This window comes from Zosterops lateralis (genome assembly GCF_965231275.1).
Source record: "Zosterops lateralis genome assembly, chromosome: 18".
In the NCBI taxonomy this organism is placed as follows: domain Eukaryota; kingdom Metazoa; phylum Chordata; class Aves; order Passeriformes; family Zosteropidae; genus Zosterops; species Zosterops lateralis.
The window spans coordinates 5,880,265-5,906,205 of NC_139778.1; the positions used below are offsets into that span (position 1 = coordinate 5,880,265).

General features: G+C 48.5%; 1 protein-coding gene across 1 annotated transcript in view; it reads left to right on the forward strand.

Annotated features, from left to right (window-relative positions):
- DNAH9 (dynein axonemal heavy chain 9) overlaps positions 1-25,941 on the forward strand; it is a gene marked incomplete at both ends in the record, with an annotated part of 164,566 nt that overhangs the window by 44,364 nt on the left and 94,261 nt on the right. Inside the window, 12 exon segments of the mRNA XM_083874519.1 lie at positions 1,128-1,335; positions 6,705-6,870; positions 7,308-7,410; positions 8,325-8,564; positions 11,902-12,063; positions 12,314-12,510; positions 13,007-13,169; positions 14,399-14,522; positions 15,863-16,005; positions 17,235-17,396; positions 18,494-18,727; positions 24,268-24,528. Coding sequence (XP_083730645.1) covers positions 1,128-1,335; positions 6,705-6,870; positions 7,308-7,410; positions 8,325-8,564; positions 11,902-12,063; positions 12,314-12,510; positions 13,007-13,169; positions 14,399-14,522; positions 15,863-16,005; positions 17,235-17,396; positions 18,494-18,727; positions 24,268-24,528 — 2,163 coding nt within the window.

The window sequence follows — 25,941 nt, forward strand, 5'->3', positions numbered from 1 at the left end:
AAGCTGCCCTCACCTGACTCATTCCTGGCTCTCCCAGGTGGGGTGGTGGTGGTGTCTTTTCTCAGTCCTAGAATTAAGAGTCAGACACAGTTAAGGGATACAAAATGGTTTTTACCTCGGCATTTAATAAGGATCTTTATGGTGCAACAGTTTGTCAAGGTGCAATATGTTGAAATGCACACACCACATATACAATTTTATAGACCTTGCAAATTAGCCTATCAAACAAACATTTCCAATGAATGGCATGACATCTCTTAAAGTATTCTCCCTAGATGGGTTTATTACCAGTTTATAGAATGTGTTCTGGAGAGAACCTTGGTTTCTCAAGACAGCATAAGGCTTTCCAACCTCCAGCTGTGAGGCCTTTGGGATTCTTAGTCTTCTTGCCTAGCAGACTGTGCTAAGATGCCAGGCTTAAAGAGTTACAGGAATACTGAGAACACATAAAAGGTACATAAAAAGAAAAGGCATAAAATCATCATGGCATTGGTGTCTTGGAGTGGCTCCCTAGAACAGAGGCTAGACAGAGTTAAGAGAATAAACTGGGTATTTATTAAAGGTCTTCAATAGAAGCACCTTGGGCAGCCAAAAGCCTCCCAGAGGCTGCACCCAAGGTGGATGATGGTCACAAGTTTTTCAGACAGATACAAGTTTGGTTTATTTGCCTATCAGGGGTTGATTGTCCAATTACAGCTTCAGGTAATGAAGTCATATTCCCCCAGTTTGATCCCTCCAATTCACTTTTGTTTGTGCTTTTTTGGGGCCTGAGGCAGAGGGTGCCATTGGTTCTCAGGCCTGGAAGAATTGTTTCATCTGACCAAAACGTGAAGAGAGCTTACAAACATTGATCCTAGAATTAAGAGTCAGACACAGTTAAGGGATACAAAAGGGGTTTTACCTCTGTATTTAATAAGGATCTTTTTAGTGCAACAATTTTTCAAGGTGGAATATGTTAAAATGCACACACCACATATACAATTTTATAGACCTTGCAAATTATAAGGAGTTCAGAGTTCTACACTAACGCAGTGCAGGACCCGAAAAACAGAAAACGCTAAAATCTTAATGCACCAGCATCAGAGGCAGGGCTGGGGACACTGAGGTGTGGCTACTGTGCCCCCCAGGCCTGCCTGGTGCCCACGGCAGAGACGGTTCGGCTGCGGTTCCTGGTGGCCAGGCTGCTGCAGTGCCGGCACCCCGTGCTGCTGGTGGGCACGGCTGGCACAGGTAAGTCTGTGCTGCTGGGGGACACGCTCTGCTCGCTGGACACTGACATCTTCCTGGTGAAGAAGGTCCCCTTCAACTACTACACCACCTCTGCCATGCTGCAAGGTAAGCTCTTAAGCCATGCCATAGTGTTAGTGTAGGAAAGAAGACACAATCACAGAATTGCGTGCGGTGCTTTATTGAGAGCTCTGGAAGCTAGGGATCCCCATGACCCAGATTTCGTCCGATGTTCAAAATGGATACAGTTTTATACCTTTCTTGTTACATAAGGATTCATGCTAATCATTAAACCCCATTGTTCCATTGATTCTACCCAAATAACAATGATCTTTGTGATTCTTGCTTAAGATTCTGGTTTGAGAAAATAATCATATTTAGTTATCAAACTAACATTACAATTTACAATAATATCATTTATTGTACTGATGATTGTACTGGTACAGATCCCCTTGACCTAACTTTATTCTCAAGGCCTATGTACTTTATTAAGAATCACCAGCATCCCCCCCCCCCTTCTCCACCACTACCTAAGCAAAGTTATACTTGATTTGGTTAAAACAATAGCATGGAATAACATCCTGGTTACAGTGGAGCCGATGTTCTGTTCTCGGGCCCTCCTACTTCAGAAATCATTTTAACCTTATACTATCAAGGGGAGGTTCAGGTTGGATATCAGGGAGAAATTCTTCACTGAAAGGGTGGTTTGGTGTGGGTTTAACCCACACACCTGAGGGCCAGCCTGCAGAGACGTGGCTAATAATAATGAGTGAGACAGCTGATCGCGGATGCCTTGAAAAATCAAAAGGGTTTTGATAAAGATGGAAAATAATACAAAATGCAAAACAACAAAGCCGAGCACAGCACAGAAACAAACTCCTTGCTGCTACAGCACCTCAAAAATCGAGAAGTGAAAAGTGAAGAGCATGGAGTTCCTTTGTTCTCTCTCTTTTATACCTAAGGGTTTAGGTAGGCTTTTTGGCCTTTGGCCCAATGAGGAAAACAACAGTCTTTGAGTAGCATTTCCAGGGTCCAATCTACACTTCTGGGCTGGCTCCAAGCCAATTGCAAAGAGAAATCCACAGAACTTTCCAGCTAACTTCCTAACATGTCAAAAGGTAAAGTGAGACCCTTTCCCTACTTGGAAGCACCTGCTGGAGGAGTAGGGATTGCATTACTACAGTTGGGTGTTGGAATGGGCAGCCCAGGGAGGTGGTGGAGTCACCCTCCCTGCAAGTGTTTAAGAAAAGGCTGGATGTGGCACTCAGTGCCTGGTTTAGTTGACAAGGTGGTGTCAGGTCACTGATTTGACATGAGGATCTCAAGGATCTTTTCCATTCAAGTTAATTCTGTGATTCTGTGACACTCCTGGGGCATCCACTGGGGGTTGGAGCAGGTTGTGTGCTGGGAAGCTCAAGGGAAGACCCGTGGGTGAATTGCCTGTGTTGTTGTGGGCACACCCAGAATCCCACAGTGAAACTCTCTGCTCAGCAGAGCCCTGGTTCTTGTGGAGATGATGTTTTCCAACCTGAGAATTTGCATTCTTAACCCCACCACTCTGGTTCAGGGCTGTGTCAAGGTCCAGGCTTCAATCTGCTGTGGTTTCCGTGGCTTGTATTTGACTTGAAGTGTGTCTTTAACATGCTGGAATTGAAGAATAAAATGGGTTTCTTGGAGAGGATCCAGACTGTCCTCGAGGTGCAATGATGGGAATTGCATCCCAATTAGCAGTGAAGATGGTACTCATGGATATGTGCAGGCTGGAAGCCAGGGCTGGTTCCTGGGGCTGTCCTCCTGTCCTGCCACAGCCCGACACATCTCATGGAGCAGTTTTGTGGTTTAAAATTGCTCTCTGGGCCTGATCTGCTCCCAGAGAGGTGACAGCACAGGCCCAGCCCATCCTCTGGGGCCAATCTGCTCTCTGGGACAGGCTTGGAGGGTTTCTGGGCTTGCTGGTGCCTCTGCACACAGCAAATTACTTGGGCTACTTGTCCTTCAAGAAAAATATGGGTAAAACCTCCCCTTCTGGCCAGTCTCACCAGCGTGATGGTTGCAACTTCCTTTTTTCCTTTTTCTCTTGGAGTGAGAAGTGCCCTGTGTTGGGGAGGGGGCTGAGCTGAGTGTGCTCAGCTCCCTGTGGGGGCCATGGTGTTCCTCACCTGCCCAGGTGAGTGTGTGCAGGTATGGGGCAGGTTCAGCATGTCCCTGTTGCTCTGAGCTCGGGGCTGAGCCCTCCCCTTCTTTCGTCTGCAGAGCCCAACATGTCTTCATCACAGGCAAGTGTGATTTATGCTGCTTGGCATCCTTCCCCACTGCTCATTTTTTAGTTAATTTGTCCCTCTTTGTGGAGTTTTTCAGTCAGCTGCTTTTTTTTCTTCCCCAGCAGGTACCTCTTTAGATCTGTAAAATGTGAATCCAAAGCAGTTTGGGATTTTAGTTTTTATTTCCTTTAGAAAGAGCCAACCTGAAAGCCAGGAATTCTTAGCCGAGGTGCCTGTTGGGACAGAGATTTTCAAGGTGCAGAGCTGCACTCTTCAGGGGAAGCACAGGGATGTGGTTCAAACAATCTTTGTGGGCCTGCAGTTTACAGATTTTCATGTGCATGAGGGTTAAAAGGAGGCAGACTCTCTCTGTGCCCAAAGCTGAGCAGAGTTAGGGGATTTTCTTTGGTGTATTGTGCCCAAATCCCACCCCCTGTGGAGCCTGGAACCTCTGGTATGCTGCTCCATGCCCCCTTGGACCTCTGCTTTTCCATCAGCTGTATCCCTGCCTTCAGTCCCCACCTTCCCACTGCAGATCTGCCTTGAGAAAATGACAATAAATTTTGGTTTTTCAGGTATATTTTCCCCCTTGGCCATCAGGGTGAGAGAAGCCACACTTGCCAAGTCTGGTGTGCAGTGAATGTTTGAGGGGCTGATGAGGATGTGTCAGGAACCCAGAGCAGGGACCCTTCAGGATTACTGTGGGATAGGCTTTGAATTAAAATGCAACTTCCACAAACATGTCACTTCATCCCCAGTAATTGCATTTCACTGTGATGAATCTCCTGCATCCTTGTTTAACCTCGAAAAGGGCTGATTTTATATGTTAATTAAGGCCTAATTAAATTTAAATTAAATGCTTATTTGAAACACTTAATTTGACTAGCTACCAGAAGTTTCAAATATTGTGGTTTTATTGAAGGGGGAAAGAGGCTCCACTGAGGAAAAAATCTATAATGTTTCTGAGCACAATTCATGGCTTTGTGCAGAACTGTCTGTCACAAGAAAACAGCTGAATTCTTAGTGGGTAACCAGGCTGTCTGCAGGGCACCCAAGCAGGAAACAAATGGGGTTTTAAAAGATTTGTGGTCTGAAAAAAACCCAGAATATAAATTTTCCCTAATAATTTTTGCCCTTGATAAGAAATGGCTGAAGTGTGTATTTGCACAATTTATTTTTTTTATCAATACTCCCAGTTGTCCCTAATTACAAAGGGCTGCTCCTTGCCATGCTGTTGCTGCTTACAGGACTGGTGATAACCCCAAACTGTGGCAGTGAAACAAATTCTGCCTCCATCTCCAGCAGGGCTGGGAGTACCTGGGAGTGAGGACGGGCCCCAAGAAAACCCCTGGCAGGAAAATCATCCCAGCACCCAGAAAAGCTGCTGCTGTTTGCTTTGCCCCTTCCTGAGGCAGTAAAGGTTGCTCAGGCCGCAGTGAAAAAAAATCAATAACCTATAAAAACATTTTGTGCAGCAGTGTGGGGTGATTTGCATTAAATATCACTCCAGTGTTGTAAATATTCGCAATATACCACAGTCTAGAGCAGCACACGACCTCAGCCTTCTGCAAAAATACAAATGGGATTTTTCCAGAGCTTCCAAATGAGTTGTTTTCTCTCCGTGCTCTCTCTTACTTATGTGGGATTCTGCTTAAAACTGGGTGGGAATGGGACAGCTTGTGTTGGAATTGAGTCTTGTTGGGTTATCTGGAGATTTGGATGATGCTGGGGATGGGATCAGGGAACTTGGAGATGTTTGAGGCTGTTCAGTTTGGTGAAGAGACTCACAGAATGCCTGAGGGTGGAGAATCCCTCCAGAATCATCCAGTCCTGTGCCTGATCCCCACCTTGTCCTCAGCCCAGAGCTCTTGAGTGCCACTTCCAGAAATTCCTTGGGCAGCTCCAGAGATAGGCACCCCAAACCTCCCTGGGCATTTCCAAGGCCTGAGCAGCCTTTCCATGGAGGAATTCCTGCTAACGTCCAACCTGAGCCTCCCCTGGCCCAGCCTGAGGCCGTTCCCTCTCCTCCTGTCCATGTTCCCTGGGAGCAGAGCCTGACCCCCCCGGCTGTCCCCTCCTGTCAGAGCCACAAGGTCCCCCCTGAGCCTCCTTTTCTCCAGCCCCTTTCCCAGCTCCCTCAGCCACTCCTTGCTCAGTTTCATTGCTCTTCTCTGGACTCAGAGGCTCCAAGGAGAGCTCAGAGCTCCTTCCAGGGCCTAATGGGGCTCCAGGAGAGCTGGGGAGGGACTGGGGACAAGGGATGGAGGGACAGGACACAGGGAATGGCTTCCCACTGCCAGAGGGCAGGTTAGATGGGATAATGGGAAGGAATTGTTCCTTGTGAGGGTGGGGAGGCCCTGGCACAGGGTACCCAGAGTAGCTGTGGCTGCCCCTGGATCCCTGGAAGTGTCCAAGGCCAGGCTGGATGAGGCTTGGAGCAGCCTGGTCTAATAGAAGGTGTCCCTGTCCATGGCAGGGGTGGATGGAATAAGATGGTCTTTAATGTCCCTTCCAACCCAAACTATTCTGTGATTCTGTGATTCTCTTGGGTGCATTTGAACATGTTAATATTATTTTGATTATTTGAAAATTGTCCTGGCCCTAAAACCACCTTTTCCCTTTATATGAAAGATGTAAAAAAATGCATTTTCTGTCACAAAATCAGCTCATGGGCTTTGTGCTCCAGCACCTCCTTGGCTCCATCCCAGTGCCAAGCCACTGCTGTCCATGCTTGGGGACACAGGGCAGTGAGTCCTGTGCTGTGCTGGGGATCAGGATAATCTCAGCCAGGAGGACTGAGTTAAAACAAAGGAGGAGGGATGTAAAAGGCTTTGTCTTGCATGACAAGCTTGTGTTTGCTCTGAAGCAGACCTGACTTGGAGCAGACACAGTTTGCTGTGTTTTGTTTATGAGAAGGCATTGAAAACTTTGTGATTTGGGTGGAGTCAGACCCAAAATCTGCCCTAAGTCACCCTGCAGGGCTCCCAGCCACAGCCTGGGGACAGCCACCATCCTGCCAATCCCAGACAGGACCCCTGCCCTGGGAACAGCCACTGTCCTGCTGGGAGCAGTGTCCTATGCCAAGACCACCTCTTCCTTCCTAAAAAGCCACAAACGTCTCAGGTGGAGCTGGGAGGGCTGGGGCTCCCTGGAGCTGCTCCCAGCAGGCAGAGGGCTGGGCTGAGCAATCATTCCCAGTAACTCCTGCCCCTACAGGTGTGCTGGAGAAGCCTCTGGAGAAAAAGGCTGGCAGGAACTATGGCCCCCCAGGCACAAAGAGGCTGGTGTACTTTATCGATGACCTGAACATGCCCGAGGTGGACGCCTATGGGACCGTGCAGCCCCACACACTGCTCAGGCAGCACCTGGACTATGGCCACTGGTATGAGGCTGCTGGGGCTGGGCTCAGAGCTTTTGGTCCAGTCTGGTTGTAGTAAGGTGGGATTTAGATGGTGGTTGATGCTGCTATTCCCAATGAGCATCTGTTTTGAAGAAGCCAGTTGGGGAGGTGCTCGGAAAAGTCCACACACCATGCACACCATGGCAGGTTCAGTGAGGAGAGGCAAGAAGGGCCTTTTGTATGACAAATTCCAGTGAAGGTTTATTCCAGCACACCAAAGGGAATCAGGGACAAAAGACCTGACCATGTGGTGTGCACAGGCTTAAGTATGGGATCAGGAACCAATAGTCTGAGGGCACAGGGACAGTGCACAATGTGACCCCCTGAAACCACAAGGCAGCCCACAGATACACCCAAGGGACAGCAGCGGTGACTGCCCTGGCTGTGGTCACCATCTGTGGCTTTTGCTGTGCCCCAAGGTACGACAGGAGCAGGCTGTCCCTGAAGGAGATCAGCAATGTGCAGTATGTGTCCTGTATGAACCCCACTGCAGGGAGCTTCACCATCAACCCCCGGCTCCAGGTAAAGCTCAATGGTCTTGATTTTTGGGTGGATTGTTCAGGCTCAAGGCTTCAGGAGAACCTGTGGCAGATCCTGCTGTTGTTCAATCAGGGGAAACAGCATGGATCTGTAAAGTGACTGTAATTCCCAATGGAGCGGCAGCAGACTTGCTGCCCTTCTCCCTTCTTTGTGTTTCCTCTTGTTTTGCTGCTCAGTGGGAGGAAGAAGTCACAAGTTCCCAGCCAGCTGGACACCCACTCTCAGGAAAACTTCTGGTCCAGACAGGCAGATCTTACCTTCCTCTAGGTGATATTTACTGCTGGACCATAGTTCTTGAAAGTCTTTTGGTGGTCAGGCATTGGAACTTGCAGGCCAGGGTAGTGGTGGAGTCACCAACTCTGGATGTGTTCCAACATGAGTGGATGTTGCACTCCACAGTGTGGTTTGGGATTTGTTCAAAGGTTGGACTTGATGATCTCAGAGGTATTTTCTAATCTTAACTATCCTGTGTTCTCTTCCTCTGCAATTTCCTAATCAACAAAGGATCTTCTGGAAGGTGGCACCTTCCAGGGGCTGCGCCTACTGGAGACAGAGGTTAGTGGGACCTTCAGACCTTTCACCTCTTCAGTGGACTGAGCTTCCCTTGTGAAATGCCATTGAAAATCCCTTGTTCAGCCAGCAGAAGGTGTCACCTGCCAGCTGTTCTCTGCTGGAAAATTGGAAGGGGGACATAGTTCTGGTGGATTCCAAGTCATGGGATCACAGAGCATCCCAGATTGGAAGGAACCTCGAGGGATCATCAGGGCCAACCTTTCCTGGGAAGTGGAGCCCAAAGGAGATTGTTTAGTGCTGTGTCCAACCACAGAATGGGCACTGACCTGGGAGGTGTTTTCCCATCTCTCTGACCTTTCCATGTCTCACTTTCTCTTCCTCAGCGCCACTTCTGTGTCTTCGCTCTCTCCAACCCTGGTCAGGATGCCTTGGCCAGGATCTACAGCACCATCCTAGTGCAGCACCTGGCCAGTGGAAATTTCTCAGAGGCTGTGCAGAAATCAGCCCAGCAGCTCATTGCCCTGGCCCTGGGGCTGCATCGGAAGGTGGCTGCCACTTTCCTGCCAACAGCTGTCAAGTTCCACTATGTTTTCAACCTCAGAGACTTCTCCAATATCTTCCAAGTAAGTGCAGCTCCTGTCCTGTGTCAGGAACAGGAGTTTATCCCAATTTTGAGTTTGGAGATTTAGAATTTGTCCCAATGTCACAGGCAGCTGAGGTGCCTCTGCCTCTTGGTGAGCCAAGCACAGTGTCCCACTCAGTGATGACACAACATGGGTGTCCCCTGAGCTAAGGGGGTGACCTTGGGCCATTCCCTGACTCCTGATTGGTTTTGAATGGATTGCAGAGCCATCACCCATGACTGGTGGGGAAGATCAATCAAAAGCTTATTTGTTTTCCAGCCTCCTCTGGCCAATGGGGAGGGATGCACAGTTCCAGAAGGAGGTGTAGATTTAGAGGGATTTGAAGTGTCCTCTGGCTGGAGAAAGGACAAATTGGAAAGAGCTTTGGGCTCCTGACCTCATCCCTTCTGTTATGAGTGTGATGCCTTGGGAAGGCTGACCTGAAACAGAGACTGGACAGAGAGAATAAAGTAGATATTTATTGAAGGGCATTTAGGGTACACCTTGGGCAGGACAGGGCCTGACCAGGGCTGCACCAAAGGTGGACCCAAAATGGTCACAAAATGGACAAATGGTCACAAGATCTTACATTTTTATAAATTTTGGTCCATTTGTGTATTGGGGTTTAATTGTCCAATTACAGCTTCAGGTTGTGAGGTCCCATCCTTGTTCCTCCCTTCAGCCACCATTGTTTGTGCTTTTGGGCTGAAAGTTGTCCTTGGTCTTCAGCAGGAAAAGGATTTGTTTTGTGTCCCTGCTCTGTGCAGAGCTGAGTGACACTGACTGTGAGCTCAGAACTGCAGCCTTGGGCAGCACAGAACCTGAAATACATGAAAGATAAAACTTAAGGCATCAAGTGTGATGGAGCTGGGCTTGTCTTGGTGAGCCCCACCTCACTTGTGTGGCTGTGGGTGGGAAGTTCTCAGTGCATGGGGCAGGGGGTGGGTACTCCATGCGCTGCTGGCCCTGAGGAGGGGACAGCAGTGATTGGTTCAGCTGCTCTGCCAGAGCCAGTACAGTTTGGTGGCTGTACCAGCTTGTCCTCTCAGGTGCTCAGCATGGCACATGCAGGATGGCATTTAATGAGGTGATAAAACAATCCAAACCAGCTTTGATTTTACCACTGAAACTGAAGTGCCAGCCACTGTACCAAAGTGACGTTGTTCAGCTTCAGAAGTCTTGTCTTCCATCCTTGGTGAGATTTTGTTTTTCTGTTTTCCCCGGTAGTCTCTTTGAAGCAGCTGGTGATAGAGCTCAAAGAACATTTCAAAGTTTCAGGCTGATTAATAAAATTTGATAAATTCCTCAGCAGCCAAGCCAAGGGTCAGCACCATAGCCTGTTCTAAACCCCCAGCTGGTAATTTGTCACTGTCCTTGTTAACATTGATTTCACAAAGTGGGAACGTGGAAGTTCAATGCCTTCAGTACCCATCAGACAGGAGCTGAAGGAGTGACAGACAGGGAAATCTGGGACCAGGACCTTGAACAAGTGAATAAGTCCATTGTGTGAGGAAGGAGTCAGGCCTGTCATTGTGCTCAGCTGAACATCAGCAGCTCTGACGTGAAATGTGGGTCATGTTAAATCCTGACTTCCAGTTAATCTGGGCTTTGAGAGGCGCAGGAAGGAAACAGAGCATTTCACTGGGAGGCTTTAATTTCATCTTCTGAATGTGCCAGGGTTGGAGGGTAACAGAAAACATCCTGCCAGATCCCAGCTCTGGCCCAGAGGATGGTGACAGGAACGCTCCTCATTGTCCTTTCAAGGGATTCTCCATCCCCTTTTTTTGTTTGTTTCTTTTTCATGTTGGCCCCACCTCCATCCCAGATGCAGTGACCCACAGCTGTGTGTCCCTTGTGCTTTTGGGGTGTGGGGGTCTTTAGATTCATTCCCTTTAGAGGGATTGAATGATTTTGAATTCTATTTTAATCAGTTTAGAATCTGAAGTGTTTCTCCTTCCTCTCTTTGAGTTGTCAGCTTTTCTCACCAATTTTATTTTTTTTTTTTCTGGAATAAATAAAATAATTTGACAGCTGTAATGACAGATGTGAAACCCAAACAATCTGAGCCATGGACCAGTGAGCTGAGAGGGCCTGTTTTACATTGCTTTCAATGCATTTAATATTTAATGTATATATAATTAGATGTTAGGAATAAAAGCTGTCTGTTAAATTCATACCATTGAAAACCCTGTGTGCTGTTAATAGGCTTAGTATAGGCGACACCTCTTTGAAATATAATTTTTTTATGCATTAATAGAATTCATGGTAAACATACTGTGCTAAGCAGACAGCAACTGATATTTCCTGCAGGCAGAATGCACCTAATTAGAATTAATTGATTAAAAGAATAAATAGCCACTAGTAATGTTTCCAAACCATTTTTCCTTCTTGACAAAGCACCCATGGCATGGGGTTGGGATGGGAGAACCACATGTCTGGGCTAGTGCCAGAACCACATTTCTGGGCTCTGGAGGGTCCCACCTGCTGGGAGCAGGACCCCAGCCCAGCCAGGGCAGGCTGGTTGGGGGATCAAAATGGGTGCTATGAATAAAAACCTTCAAAAGAATGTGGGAAACAGCTGTTCCCAGGGCTGTGGGCAGCAGGTTGAAGGAGGTGACTCCACCCCTCTGTGCTGCTCTGTCAGACCTCACCTAAAGCACTTGTCCAGCTTGGGGGTTCCAGCACCAGGGGACCTCCCAGAAGGACATGGAGAGAATCCAGAGGGGTACCAGGATGATCAGAGGAATGGGGAAGGTCTGCTGGGAGGAAAGGCTGGAAGAATTGGAGTTGTTCCCCCTGAGGATTGCTCTGAAGTAACTTCACTGTGGCCTTGCAGTACCTGAAGGGGCTCTGAGAGAGCTGGAGAGGGACTTTGGACAAGGGATGGAGTGACAGGACAGAGGTTATGGCTTCCCAGTGCCAGAGGGCAAGGCTGGATGGGATGTTGGGAAGGAATTCCTGGTTGTGAGGGTGGAGAGGTCCTGGCACAGGCTGGCCGGAGCAGCTGTGGTTGCCCCTGGATCCTTGGCAGTGTCCAAGGCCAGGTTGGATGGGGCTTGGAGCGGCCTGGGACAGTGGAAGGTGTCGCTGCCCATGGCAGGGGTGGATGGGATGGTCTTTAAGGTCCCTTCCAACTCAAACCCTCCTGGGTTGAGAAGCAGTTTTGGGAGTTCTGGATGAACAAAGGACACATTCCCTGGGGTGTTTGGTGTGGAGTGCTCCTGGGCACCTCAGGAGCAGGGTGCTGTAAGGGGGACTCAGCACCCTTAGGAGGCTGCTGGAGTTGGAGTCCCTCAGGGTCAAACCTGACTTTCCTGTCTGTCTTTGCTCTCCACAGGGCCTTCTGTTCTCTACCCCTGAATGTGTGAAGCAGCCCCAAGACCTGGTGAAGCTCTACCTGCATGAGTCAAACCGGGTGTACCGGGATAGGATGGCTGAGGAAATGGATTGTGATACTTTTGATAAAATCCAGCAGGAGATGGTGAAGAAATGCTATGACGTAAGTGTTGAGGTCTGATGAGGTCTAATTCTGATGACAACAGAACAGAGCAGGTTTATTGGAAGGGAAATCAATAGTGGGGATTTTCCTTTCCCACTCTTTCCCTCCTGTGCCTTTTTCCCCTTTTCCACCATGCAGGTGAACTGTGTGGACGTAAAAATGCTGGAACACCACGGTTCTCTTGGAAAGTGGCTCAGAACTGCGGAGGGTTTCCTGTATTTGTTCCATACGATTTCCTTCTCTTTTACAGGACATTGAGGACACTTTGGAGCAGGCCAAACACATGAATATTTATTGCCATTTTGCCAAAGGCCTTGGGGAACCTGGCTATAGGCCAGTTCCAAGCTGGGAGGAGCTGAACCAGATCCTCATGGAGGCCTTGGACAGCTACAATGAAGTCAACGCTGCCATGAACCTGGTATTGTTTGAGGATGCCATGTGCCATGTGTAAGGGGCTTTTCTGCCTTTATGTCTCCATCATTTGTCTGTGCAGATGGTTTTGTGGAGTCTCCTGGAGGATGTAGGAATATGGATCTGTGGGCTGAGGCAAATAATTTGTAGTTCTACAGAGCCAAGAGCCAGGTCCTGCACTTGGGGCACAATGACCCCATGGAATGCTCCTGGCTTGAGCAGAGGGGATGGAAAGCTGCTTGGGAAATGGCCTTGGGGGTGCTGGTGACAGAGACTGGACATGAACCTGGGTGTGACCAGGTGGGCAAGAGGGCAAGGCCACCTGGGCTGTCCCAGCTCTGGGGTGGCAGCAGGGCCAGCACAGCACTTGTCCCCTATGCTGGCATTGATTGTTGCCACATCTCCAAGACTGACACTCCTCATCTCTCTCAGAATACAATTTCTTGGTGAATAAAATATGTATCAAAAAGCAGTGGGCAGAGAAATAGGAAAACACTCTTATTAATGAGGGGTTTTGTATGCTCCAATTCAGCTGCCGCATCAGCCGCATCCTGGAGGCGCCGCGAGGGAACGCGCTCCTGGTCGGCCTGGGAGGCAGTGGGAAGCAGAGCCTGACCCGCCTGGCAGCTTTCCTCAGCTCCCTCGAGGTCTTCCAGATCACCCTGAGGAAAGGCTACGGCGTCCCTGACCTCAAGGTGGGGTGTGGGAAATGGCTTTGTTGAAAATTCTCAAAGCCTGACAGAAGGCTCACATATTATGAATCTGTGTGCAAACTTTGAGGTAGAAAATGCTGACTTAGAAATGCCATGGGATAGGACAGACATTATTAAGAGAAATGGAACTAGAAACAAGTTTCAAATGATGGCCTTGCAAATAAGACTAGATACTTTGGATCCTGCACTGTAGTAGGACCCACAAGGGGTAATTTAGATTATTGGCTTTAAGGCATTAACAGCATTGTGTGACAAAAGCTGATAGGCCAAGAAACATTTATAATGTATTGTAATTAGTAAATAGTTTGGCTTCTGATTGTGATGGTGTGAATTGTAACACCTGTATTGTCTCACCCTTCTCATGAGACTGAAAATGGAATAAAAGTCTTTGAAACACCTCTCAGGAGCCCCATCTCTGGGTCAGGAAAAGGGCATAATCCAATACTGGAGGACTTAAAAGGCAGAGGTGGAGGGGAAGGAAATAAAGAGCAGAGCTTGCCCTGAAGGCTTGCTGCATGTTGAGAAGCAGAGCTGAGGAGGATGACCTGAGCCCAGGTATGACCAGATGGGCAAGAGGACAATGCCACCAGGGCTGTCCCAGCTCTGGGGTGGCAGCAGGGTCAGGGCAGTGCCCATCCCCTGTGCTGGCACTGCTGGGGCACCTCCAGTGCTGGGGACAGCTCTGGGATACTCAGGATAGGAAGGACATTGAAGGGCTGGAGTGTGTCCAGGGAAGGGATTGGAGTTGAGGAAGGGTCTAAAGAACCAGGAGTGGCTGAGGGAGCTAGGAAAAGGAGGCTCAGCCTGGAGAAAAGGAGGCTCAGGGAGGACCTTGTGGCTCTGCACAACTCCCTGACAGGAGGGGACAGCCAGGGGGGTCAGGCTCTGCTCCCAGGGAACAGGGACAGGAGGAGAGGGAACGGTCTCAGGCTGGGCCAGGGGAGGCTCAGTCTGGATATTAAGGAATATTTCTTCACTGAAATCTTTCACAGTTCTAATGCTCCAAAATATCTGGTCTGATTGGAAGGCCATAATTTGAAACTTGTTTCCAGTTTCATTTTTCCCCTCAACAACGTCTTCTCTATACCATGACCTTTCTCAGGCAGCACACCTTATCCCAGAGTTTGCACACAGATGGACAAGACTCTGTGAGCTTTCAGCCAGGCTTTGAGAATCCTCTACAAATCCATTTCTCACATTCCCACCTGTAGGCAGACCTGGCAAACCTGTACCTGAAGGCCGGGCTGAAGAGTGTGGGCTCCGTGTTCCTGCTGAGCGACGCGCAGGTGGCGGACGAGCAGTTCCTGGTGCTGGTGAATGACTTCTTGGCATCAGGTACAGCCCTTGGACTCTGCTTTCTCCTCTCCCCCCTCTGCAGTGGAGTTTTTCTCCTGGTAGCACCTGGAATTCTGGAATAGACAAAGGGGCAATGATGAAATGAGCTGGAAGTTGCATGGGTTGAGCTCTGGAATAAAAGCCATTCCGAAGCATCCCTGGGGAGGTGATGCCTAAAGAGGCACCCTGGAACACAGGCTAGACAGAGTTAAAAGAATAAAGTAGGGATTTTATATTAAAAGGCCTTCAAAGGATATACCTTGAGCAGTACAAGAGCCTGGCTGAGGCTGCACTCAAGATGGACTGAAGGTGAACCTCAGGAGAGAACTGAGATTCTTCAGCCTGGAGAAAAGAAGCTCTGGGGAGACCTTATCGACTCTTCCAATGCCTAAAGGGGCTCCAAGAGAGCCGGACAAGGGATGGAGGGACAGGGCAAGAGACAATCATTCCCTGTGGGATGGGGAGACCCTGGCACAGGATGCCCAGAGAAACTGTGGCTGCCCCTGGATGATCCCTGGAAGTGTCCAAGGCCAGGTTGGATGGGGCTTGGAGCAGCCTGGGATAGTGGAAGGTGTCTGTCTCACTTGTTTCACTTGGTGGCATCATCTAGAACAAAATATACCTTTTAATCTTTTTGATGAATGAGCAGATTTCTGATTAGTGCATTACTCTAAGTGATTAGTGCTTGTATTGAAAGTATCTGGCTCAATAATTATGATTTTAATCAAATCAGAAGCCAGAAAGGAAGTGAATATGTGATAAATTAAGGAAGCACTAAAAAAAATATTAGGTTGGGTGCATTTTTGGCAATCAACTGCTTAACTATTAACTTTCAAAAGTTTTTACAATATTTTTAATTTCTAAAATGTTTGGATTGTCTGGGAGTTATTTGACCACTGCTGGAAATGGCCCTGAACAGCTGTAAAAATTTTACATGTAATTAATGCATTTGCAAAACCACCATGATTTTATAATATGTATGGCATATTAGGGATTTGAATATTTCTTTTGTAATCTAATTAGACTGCAGAGCTTAAAAAAAAAAAAAAAAAAGAAAAAAAAAAAAGAGAGATTTTCTGTACTTTGAGTCTAAGTGTATTCTATGTTCCTTTCCCTTGTGTTTTATAAGGAAGTTTGCTCTCACAGATGTTTATTTTTCAGCAGAATGACCTTCCATGCCTCTTTGCTGCTTTTGGGGCCCAGGGGCACCTGGTGCAGGGTTTTTACCTGAGGAGAGGGCACATCCCTGAGCTCCTGCAGAGGGAGGCAGCAGCTTCCCTTTGCTCTAAGACTGCAACAAAATCCAGACCTGTAAACCCCAACGTGCCCTCTTCTCCTAGGGGAAATCCCGGATCTCTTCCCTGATGATGAAGTGGAAAACATCATCAGCAGTGTGAGGAATGAAGTCAGAGGCTGGGGGCTGGTGGATTCCCGGGACAATTGCTGGAGGTTTTTCATCGAGCGAGTTCGACGGCAGCTGAAGGTGAGATGGAGCAGGAGGGGTTGGTCCTGAATGATTTTTTGTCTTTTTCCTTTTATATAGTCTCTGTGTTCTTTACAAACGTATTTGTGGTCTATTATTGTGTTAGTGTAGCTAGTTTCAGTATTTCCCTCTACCTTTTCCCTAGCCAGAAAGATAAAATTCCAGAGCTCCAAGCCCCAGGGGGTAAAAGGGCTCTGTCCTATCTTGTTTTTTTCTGGGAACCAATACATATTTTCATAAACAAGGTTTAGTTTTAGAATTGAGGAGAGCAAACTAGGAGGATGGGACTTCATAACCTGAAGCTGTAATTGGACAATTAACCTCGATATGTAAATGCACCAAAACTTATAAAAGTGTGAAAGCTCAAGACCAGGTGTCCATCTTGAGTGTAGCCTTGGCCAGGGTCTTTTACTGTCCAAGGTGTATCCTTTGAAAGCTTTTTAATAAATACCTACTGTCTTGGTTTGGAAAGACAGGTGTGTCTGCTAAGGAAGGCAGGAGCTTTCCTTGGAATGGAGAATGCAAACCCCCTCCCTCCAAATTATTATAATTTTGGAATTAAGGGGCTCTCAGGCAAAGATATGGGAATAGGAGTAACAGTTCTTTACTAGGAATATTAAAATAAAAATGCAAAATTGAAAAAAAAAAAAAAAGACAAAGTCAGAATACAACCTGACCCCCTGTTGGTTCAGGGTGTTGGTAGCAGTTCAGTCAAGTCCTCCTGCAGTGACAGATGTGGTTCTGTTGGAGCAGAGATGATCCAGAGGGTGTAGTTTTCCTCTGAAGCTGCAGTGGTGGTGAGATGGGTCTGGTCCTTCTCTGGGAATCCAGCGCAAACAGGTTGTCCTGAATGCCAAGTTTGATCCAGGTAGGAATGCTTGACTCCTCCTGCTGAGTGGAGCATCTCCCAATGGGATGATGTAATTTTATCAGCCCTACAGTGAGCCTCGATGGCCCATGAACAGTAGATATCCTCTGGAGGGAGGCTGGGTCATGGACGAGCTAAAGAACACTGCCCCAGCTGGTTTCAATAGAATACATCTTTCTGGGTACATCTTGCATTGCAACTCGAGACACCCACTTTATTCCTTTAACACTGTCTAGCCTCTGTTCTAGGCACCCTCTCCAGGCATCAGGGGGGTGGGATCCTCTCTGGGAAGGGGCTGCAGGGGCAGATCCTGCTCTCCCTGCTCCTGCCCTGCCCCTCAGTGCCCTCCTGTGCTCTGCAGGTTGCGCTGTGCCTGTCCCCCATGGGCCCCAGGCTGAGGCTCCACAGCCGCCGCTTCCCGGCCCTGGTCAGCTGCACCACCATTGACTGCTTCCAGCCCTGGCCCCGGGAGGCCCTGGAGTCTGTCAGCCTCTGCTTCCTGAGGGACATGGACACCCTGCAGGTGAGCAGCCAGCACAGCTCCTGCTGGGGGACCCTGGGGACACGGCTCGCCACAGCCAGGAGTGGTCTCGTGTCTCTGGTACCATTGCAGGGAGGGCTGGGTTACCCTGCAGCACAGCCAGGGCAGCTGGTGGCTGTCTAGAGGGGCATCACTGATAGCACTGAAGTGCATTAAACTCAACCAAACCATCATTAAAGCACATTCCATGCTTTTTTGGAGAGCCATGGACCTTGGCAGTAGAGCCATGGGCACCTGTGTGCTGGGAGCTGAGGTGTCACTGGAAACTGGTGATGTCACTAGGAGCTGATGAGGTGTCACTGGGAGCTGAGGTGTCACCAGGAGGTGATGATGTGTCAACAGGACACATGATGATATGTCACAGGGAGCTGATGATGTCACTGGGAACTGATGGTGTCACTGAGACCTGGTGATGTGTCACCGGGAGCTGATGAGGTGTCACCAGGGGCTGATGAGGTGTCATTGGGAGCTGATGATATCACCAGGAGTTGATGAGGTGTCACTGAGACCTGATGAGGTGTCACTGGGAGCCAATGGCACTCCCGGGGAAAGGATAGCCCTGCCAGGACAAGGGCAGCCTCAAACCTGCACAGAAAATAACCTTCTGGTCTCCCCACTTGTGTCTGAGCCTCTGGAATCCTCAAGGGCAAAAATAGGCCAAGTTCTCAGTAATGACAATCTGCTACTAGAATAGAGATTCATTTCTGTTTATTTCATTTTTTCAGGCAGGGTTTAGGAAGAATAAAGCCTACAATGTTTCTTTTTAGGAGTGTGCATTTTTCCCATTTGTACAGGAGAAAAGCCCAATTTTATACTTAAAAGAACTGTTATTTTGTAGAGAAATTGCTTGGAATTAGATAATGTGTGAGATAAAATGATATAAAAAGGTATAAAGTACATGAGCAACAAAGTTATTTTAGAGATAACAGTGAAAGGAGATCAGCTTTGGTGTCACACCCTGGATTGTGCTGCAGCAGAATGAAAAGTTACCAAATCCCTTTATATTCAGCACAGATCCTGTGTTATATATAGTTTGCTGTTTAAAACAGTTTCTCCTCATCTTCCCATCTTACCTTTAGGACTCAGTCAAGGATTCAATAAGCAAATTCATGGCCCACGTCCACATCAGTGTCAACGAGATGTCCCGGCTGTACCTGAGCAACGAGCGCCGCTACAACTACACCACCCCCAAGTCCTTCCTGGAGCAAATCAAACTCTACCAGAGCCTGCTGCTTAAAAAGGACAAGGATTTAAAGGCAAAAATGGAGCGGCTGGAGAATGGCCTGGAGAAGCTCAAGAGCACTTCTGCACAGGTAAGGACTCCTTGCGGTTGGTTTTCCTTGTTTTTCGTGTCTGGTTTGAGGGAGGACTTTACAGGGAAGAAATTTGTGCTGGATCCTGGCTCTAGTCTGGCTTGAGCTGGGTTTTCTGGAGGAGCAGAAGTGATGCTCTGCACTGGAGAGGAAAATGGAGAGGTGTGGGTCCATTCTCTGCTGTTTGGAAGTAACTGAAAGATTTCAGTAAATAAAATGAGATTGGGATCCAGCTGACTCTGCCATCCTCTTTTAATGGTTACATTTCAGCTGCAGGGGCAAAACAGCTTAGAAAACATAGGACAGCCAGTGATTTTTGGAGTTGCATCCAGGAAATCTACAATAACTTCAGCAAGATTCTTTCAAACTAAATAGCACATGCTGTTAAAATGAGGCCGATGTTCATTTTTCCTTCCATTATGCTATCTATCTTTAAGGAAAGCTAATACATGCCTGAAATGCACATCAGTCATCCCAAGATCCCCCTGCTAAAGACTTACACTGGCACTCTCCTCTGACAGTGACTAGAAGTTGTTCTGGGTGCTCCCCAAATCTCTCAGCAGTGACACCTGCATCTCCACTCCCATTTCACTCTCCATTTCATATTCTATTAACTATTACAAATGTTTGGTTATAAAGCTTCCCCAGTGGCAAATGAGGCTCTCCTGCAGCTGCTCTGGAGGAATGCAGGGGGTTGATGAGAAGGAAGGACTGCCAGGTCCATCTCTTTCCACACACTGGGGGCATCAATCACGTCTTTCATGCCCGAGGGGACACACGCCTGCCTCTAGGTGATGGATGGGCTGCGCTGGTGCCTCTCAGCTCTGATATCTCCATCTCCCTTCAAACAGCCTCTGCTCAGGGAGCAGGACACAGCAGGGTGGGCACTGCCACGTCCCCTGTGCAGGTTTTGGCATCACCTTTGTAGGAAAGGGGTAGCAGAGAGCACTGGTGGCACCCACTGGAGCCACGAGGCTGTGCCCTCCTTGTCCAGCACACCTCACCTCACCCCACCCCACCTCACCTTGTCACCAAAACTGCAGGAAAAACAAAAACCCTCCAACAAGGTTGTGTTAGAGAATCAAGGCATTGTTATTTTCTGGCCATGATGTGCAACAGAAATAATTTCATCCACACATAGCCTGGGTGTGCAGAGAAAATCATTCCATTACACCTGAATTTTACCAGATTTTTCACAAACTTTATTTAGTCAAAATCCAGGGTTTCATTTGTTCAATGTTCTTTGGTTCCAAGTCAGGGAGTTCTCACTATTTGGTTGCCTGTTGGTTACAGATATCTTCCCCTCCAATGTTAATTAAGTTCTCATTCTCCTCTCTCTTTTCCCAGACCAGGTGTCTCTGACCATGCCAGGGGTGATGTTTGGTCGTTAATGGTCCTTGATGGTCATTATCTTTTGTGTATCTTCTGGGCTGTTCACAGTCTGTTGAGATTTTAAGTTCATCAGGCCTTGCCTGGTGGAACAATGCCCTGGAAAGAAACATAAATTCCCTTCCCCCGGGGACAAAGGCAAACAAACCTGACTGATGTTATAAAATTAAAAACTAAAAATATTAAAACTTGGTATATTTTCCAACAACCTCACCTCGCCCATGCAGACAATAGTTCTGATGGACCTGTGGGGTGCTGCTGTTTTTTCAAGATTCTCCCAGTGGTGTATAAAATGGATTAGGTTTAAATTTTTTGAGAGCACCTAATGTGAAATGAATCTTTTGAAAACAAGTCCCTGGGTCTGTTGTGACACGTGGGAAAGCCTTCTGTATCCTTCAGGCTTCTCTTCAGTGGGTGCTGTGTGGGCAGAGTTCTCTGATGAGCCACAGAACAGTGGTGGAGGACTTGGAGGCAATGGGAAGGATGGGAAAATCAAATCACAAGAAGGATGAAAAAGCACAATGTTGGTGTCTGGCTGCAGTGAGGCCGGGCTGAGAAGTGCCTCCTTGTGCAGGTAATTAAGATGCAGAGCAGTGAGGACAAATATGTCAAATTCAAGTTTAAAATTAGCACGGGGGGGCCTAAAATTAAACACCTAAATTACCAGATGTGCGCAATAGTCAAAACTGCTGTTGATTTGAAACCAGAGTGTGGATATTTATCAGTATTGGAACTCATATGAGCATGTTCAATCTTGAGCAGAGGTTTACAGGGCAGAACTTTACATTCACCCATGGAAATGGATGAATGGAAATACTTGGCCTTGGGGCTGAGGAAGTGAAGAGTCCTCCCTCTCACTCAGGTGTGTCACCTGCAGGTTGTGCTTGGGAGTGAGGTGCTGGGGGGGGATTTTCAAAGTAAAGGTGGAGGATTTTGATCCCTGGGTGTCACCTGGCTGTGCCTTAGCTCTGGGGACTGGTGCTCATCACTGGCATCCTCCAGGGTCCATGACAAGGTAATAATGAGATTTGTGTATTTCTGTAGGCTCAGAGTGGCCTCAGCTGTTGTGTCAGGTGTCAGGGGCTGCAGGTATTTTTTACTTTGCTGTTCCTCTTTCAAAATAACCTATCTACTTCCTTTTACTGTGTTCCCCTCTACCCTTTTTTTTTTTTTTTTTTTTTTTTTTTTTTTTTTTGCTTTCCTGTGGAGATTCGGACACCCTGATGCTGTTGGCCAACTTTCCTCCTCCAGCAGTGTTATGCAACCATCTCTCCCTGCGGACAGTGGCATCCTCAGCACTCAGGGAAGTTGAAGCCTCCTTCCTATTAGGAGATAATGGATTGGGAAGATGTGTGGGATGAGTCATTTGTTTTTTCAGAGTGCTGTGTGTGGCACCAAGAGGTCAGCGCCCATTGCTCCATTGCTGAGTAATTCTGAGCATGGCTGTGGTTAATATTGCATCACTGGATTCCAGATTCGAGCCTGGCTGGCGCTATCAATTAATCGCTGACCTTTTGATGTATTTTGTGTTCTTGAAACAAGGCAGGGACAATCAGATAAAATGAGTCTTCTGGGAGCCTGCCCTCCAGGTTTTCTTCTCTTTAATAATTTTTCTCATGCTGTTCTGGTGGTAGGCAAGGGCTTCTCCCTTCCTTTCCCTGATGAAGTCACAGCACATTACCCTTGAATTTCTCATTTGCTTTGCTCTTTCCCTTTCCATCTCACATTACTAATTGCTTATCCGATTGTTCTGCACTCAGGAAGCTGCTCACAGGTTTCTCATAGAATCACAGAATTCTTTGGGTTGGAAGAGATCATAAAGACCATCCTTTTCCACCCCCTGCTGTTATGAATAAAATGGGCAGAGATAATAATAATCTCCTTAAAATGCCTTTATTAATTAGCTCTTACAATGGTTGCTCGAGGGGTTTTTGGCTGCCCGTGCGCGCTGTGGAGGAGGAGGGTCTTTTCAGCTGTGCTGCAGGGAGTTGAGCAGAGCTGGAGAACCCGCCCCTCGCTGGGAGTGTTTCTAGAGTTCTGAGTTGCTTTTGTTTACTTCGGGGGTCTCACTTCTGGTTTGGCACCCTTAAGTCACAGCCAGTAACAAAAACTGGAAAAATCAGTTCTCTCGATACTTTAGGGTCTACACGGCCTAGCATTGGTTCTTGTGTGTTTTAATTTTACTTAGTTTTATTTTTATAAGGGGTTTCTGGTGTTAAAAGAGTCCTGAGATGCACTTCGGGGTCTTTGATTTGCATGCGGGGTCAGCCTGGGCAGCAGGGGCTGTGGGCTCTCATGGCATTCAATATGGCGTCTTGGAGGTTTCAGAGGTGGGCAGCACCAGGGCAGCACCGTCCCACTAGATGGGGACGGAACGTGGCAGGCATGGGTTCCCCTTTCTCGGAGCAGGGTGGCGGTCTGGGCGCCCCGGGGATGTGGCTTCGCGGGCTCCGGGATTCTCTCGTGCCGGGCTTGGGCCGGGACGGGCGACTGCTTGGCAGCTGGAGCCACGCCGGGGGGGGGGCGGCTCCGCGGGTTCCGAGATTCCCCGTGCCAGGCTTGGGGGAGCGGCCGGTCCTCTCTTTCCCTGCTTTGGCGGTGGCAGTGCTGGCTGCTCCGGCGTTGGCGGGGGTTGGGGGGGGAGCCGCGGCTGCCGAGCTTCTTTGAAGGGAACCGGCTTTTCGCTTTTGAGGTTTGTTTTTAAGGTGGTCAAAGGGTCTGGGGGGTGCAGACTCCCCATCTTTCAGGGCGGCAGGCAGCCCACTTCTGGGGTCTGGGGGAGGGGCCTGCGGGCGGTTTCCAAGCGACCAGGCAACTCCCCCTTCACTGCCCCCCCCCCTCCTCTCTAGGGTGGGGCACGGAAGTGCCTTTTTACAAAATAAACATTTAAGATATTAATACACTTATTATATGACAATTAAAGGTTTCAGTTTTCTAAATTTCATTTTTTTCACTGCCACGTGCAGGGACACCTTCCACTATCCCAGGCTGCTCCAAGCCCTGTCCAACCTGGCCTTGGACACTTCCAGGTATCCAGGGGCAGCCACAGCTTCTCTGGGCACTTGTGCCAGGCCCTGCCCACCCTCCCAGGGAAGGATTTCTTCCTGATATCTCTGCCCTACTTCAATTTGAAGTAATTTCCCTTTATCCTGTCACTGCAGGCCCTCACAAACAGTTCTTCTCCAGTATTCTTGCTTTTTAAAAATCCTGACAAAGCCGTTTCCCCTTCCATTGCTTCATGTGCTTGACAAGGCATTGTCTGTTCCCCGGGGCTGATCTTACACCTGCTCTTTGTGCTGCTGTTGAGTGCCTGTGGATTTTAATCCTCTGCTTGTTTTGTCCCGGCCATGTAAAGCCCTGGAGCTGTGTGCGTGTATCCAGCACACAAAGACTGATTTCTGGGCAGAAGGTCACAACCATATCAGTCATCAGCCACTTCAATTTCCTGCAGCCCCCAGAGACTTGGAACTGAACAAGGAGGTGCTGCTGGGTTTGTCACACGAAGGGATTATGTGCTGGTGTGAGCCCAGATTTCCAGCCCTGCCTTTGTGCTGGTGAGAGCAGTCCCCACAGAGGCAGGCAGCAGGGGATGGTGATGGATGGAGGGCTTGTGGAGAGTCCTGAAAAACTGCTCTCCATGTGAAGTGGATGCCAAATGTCAACAGCTTCAGTTTATGGATTGTAAATTGTGCTCTCCTTCCCAGTATCAAAATGGGTTATCGCCAAAACCAGCGTCTGGCTTCCCTTCCTGTATTTGTGTGTTGGTAAAGATGTACCCCAGGAGCTCTAAGTGAACCTTTATGAGCCTGAGATGAGGCAGTGAAAGCTTCTGTGGTCTGCCCAGAGTCTGAGTAAATTCACTGAAATGGGGATTTTAGCAGTAGGTTTTCTGTCTGCAAGTGAGAGCCAGTGTGAGCTTTCCCCCTGCAAATGCTGCTGAGGGCTGCTGGGTGTGAGCAGGGTGTGAGGAATTGCCACCACAGCCATGCTGGTGGCCTCCTGGCTGCCAGCTCAAGGGGATGTCCCTTTTCAGGCTCATCTGACATCACATTTAAAGCCCCTTGACCCTTGGAGCTCTGCCAAGGGCTGGCCCTGTCAGCAGATCCCAGCTGCAATCTCCACTGCAGCTCCCACAAACCTCTGCCCTGCAGGTGGATGAGCTGAAGGCCAAGCTGGCAGCCCAAGAGGTGGAGCTGAAGCAGAAGAACGAGGATGCTGACAAGCTGATCGAGGTGGTGGGGGTGGAGACGGAGAAGATGAGCAGGAAGAAGGCTGTGGCTGATGAGGAGGAGAAGAAGGTGGCCCTCATCACCCAGGAGGTGGAGCAGAAGCAGAAGGACTGTGAGGAGGACCTGGCCAAGGCCGAGCCTGCCCTGGAAGCTGCCCAGGCTGCTCTCAACACCCTCAACAAGGTAGGGTGAGGATTCTCAGTATTTTTCCTCTGCTGTGTCATCTGATGGCCCAAGTTCTGGGCATTGTATTGTCCCTCCTCCAGCTTCCTCCCTGCTGGTGCTTAAGTGTGTAAAAAAGATTGGATGTGGCACTCGGTGCCATGGTTTAGCTGACAAGGTGTTGTTTGGTCACAGGTTGGACTTTGGTGATCTCAGAGGTCTTTTCCAACTGGGTTAATTCTGTGTCTCTGGGGTTCCTGGTGGAACTCAGAGAATCCACAAGGCTGCACCACATTCCCTTTCATTCATTGCTGTGGAGAGGAGCAGACAAAGCTGGTCCAAAGGAAGATTCCACTGGGAAAAACGTGTGATCAGGAGATAAACATTGCTCTAATTGCTGGAGATTTGTTTGGGGAGGACTTTTTGTTCCTTGGAAACTTTGTCTTTCAAGGGTGCTCCAGAGGTTCCCACTGGATGTGGTGCTCAGTGCTTAGTTTAGTTGATGAGCAGGTGTTATGTCACAAGGTTGCACTTGATGATCTCAAAGGTCTTTTCCAGCCTGGTTCATTGTGTGATTCTGTGATGTGCCTGAGAGATGGACCTGCAGTTGTTTTTAGTGCCCTGGGGCAGCAGCCTCCAGGGCATATAGATGGAAAACCACAGCTGGAAAACCCCTATTCACAGCAAGGCCTCAAACCATGGCTCAGTCCTGGCCCTGCTGGGGGACAGGAAAGCACCTTGGAGCCATCCAGAATGGGGATTCTGTTGGATTAGCTTTTGGGGAGGAGATAGCTTTGCCACAGACACCTGTGCTCTGGATTTCTTTTGTGGGAGGTAAAGGACTGTGCAAAAGGAAAATGTTTGTCTCGCCATTTTGTTCCCCAGGTTTGTGCTGGTGCTGTAAAATCTCTCATTAGGCAAAGATGGGGGAAATGCTGGCATTTTCTCCAGGGAACTGCAAAGCAGCAGTAGCAGAGCAGTTGAAGCCATGGTCTCCTTTACCTGCTGACTGGAGACATATCAGAGAGCCCAGCCTGCTCACTGACATGAATAATCAACAATGTTTATGTGTGTTTGCACAGTTTCTGTCCAATTATCTCAGACATCTTCCTTGGACTGCAGGGTTATGTGCAACACTAACAAGGAACACAGTGAGAAAAGCTGTTGAGTAGAACCCAATAATAAATCCATATAGTCAGTGAGGATGTGGATACCTGGACATTTCTGTGACAGTGTCACCTGCCAGTGCAAAAGAAGAGCAGCCACAGCCACTGGGACATGGCCAGGCTGTTTCCTCCTCCACAGCTGCATTTTGAACCCACCTTGATTTCTGTGTTTGTGCTGGGAGGATGATTCTTCTGATGCTTTAAATAAAACCTCCTAGTGCCTCCAGAAACCTCCACAGCCACACTGCTCTCAGGAGAGCTGGCCCTG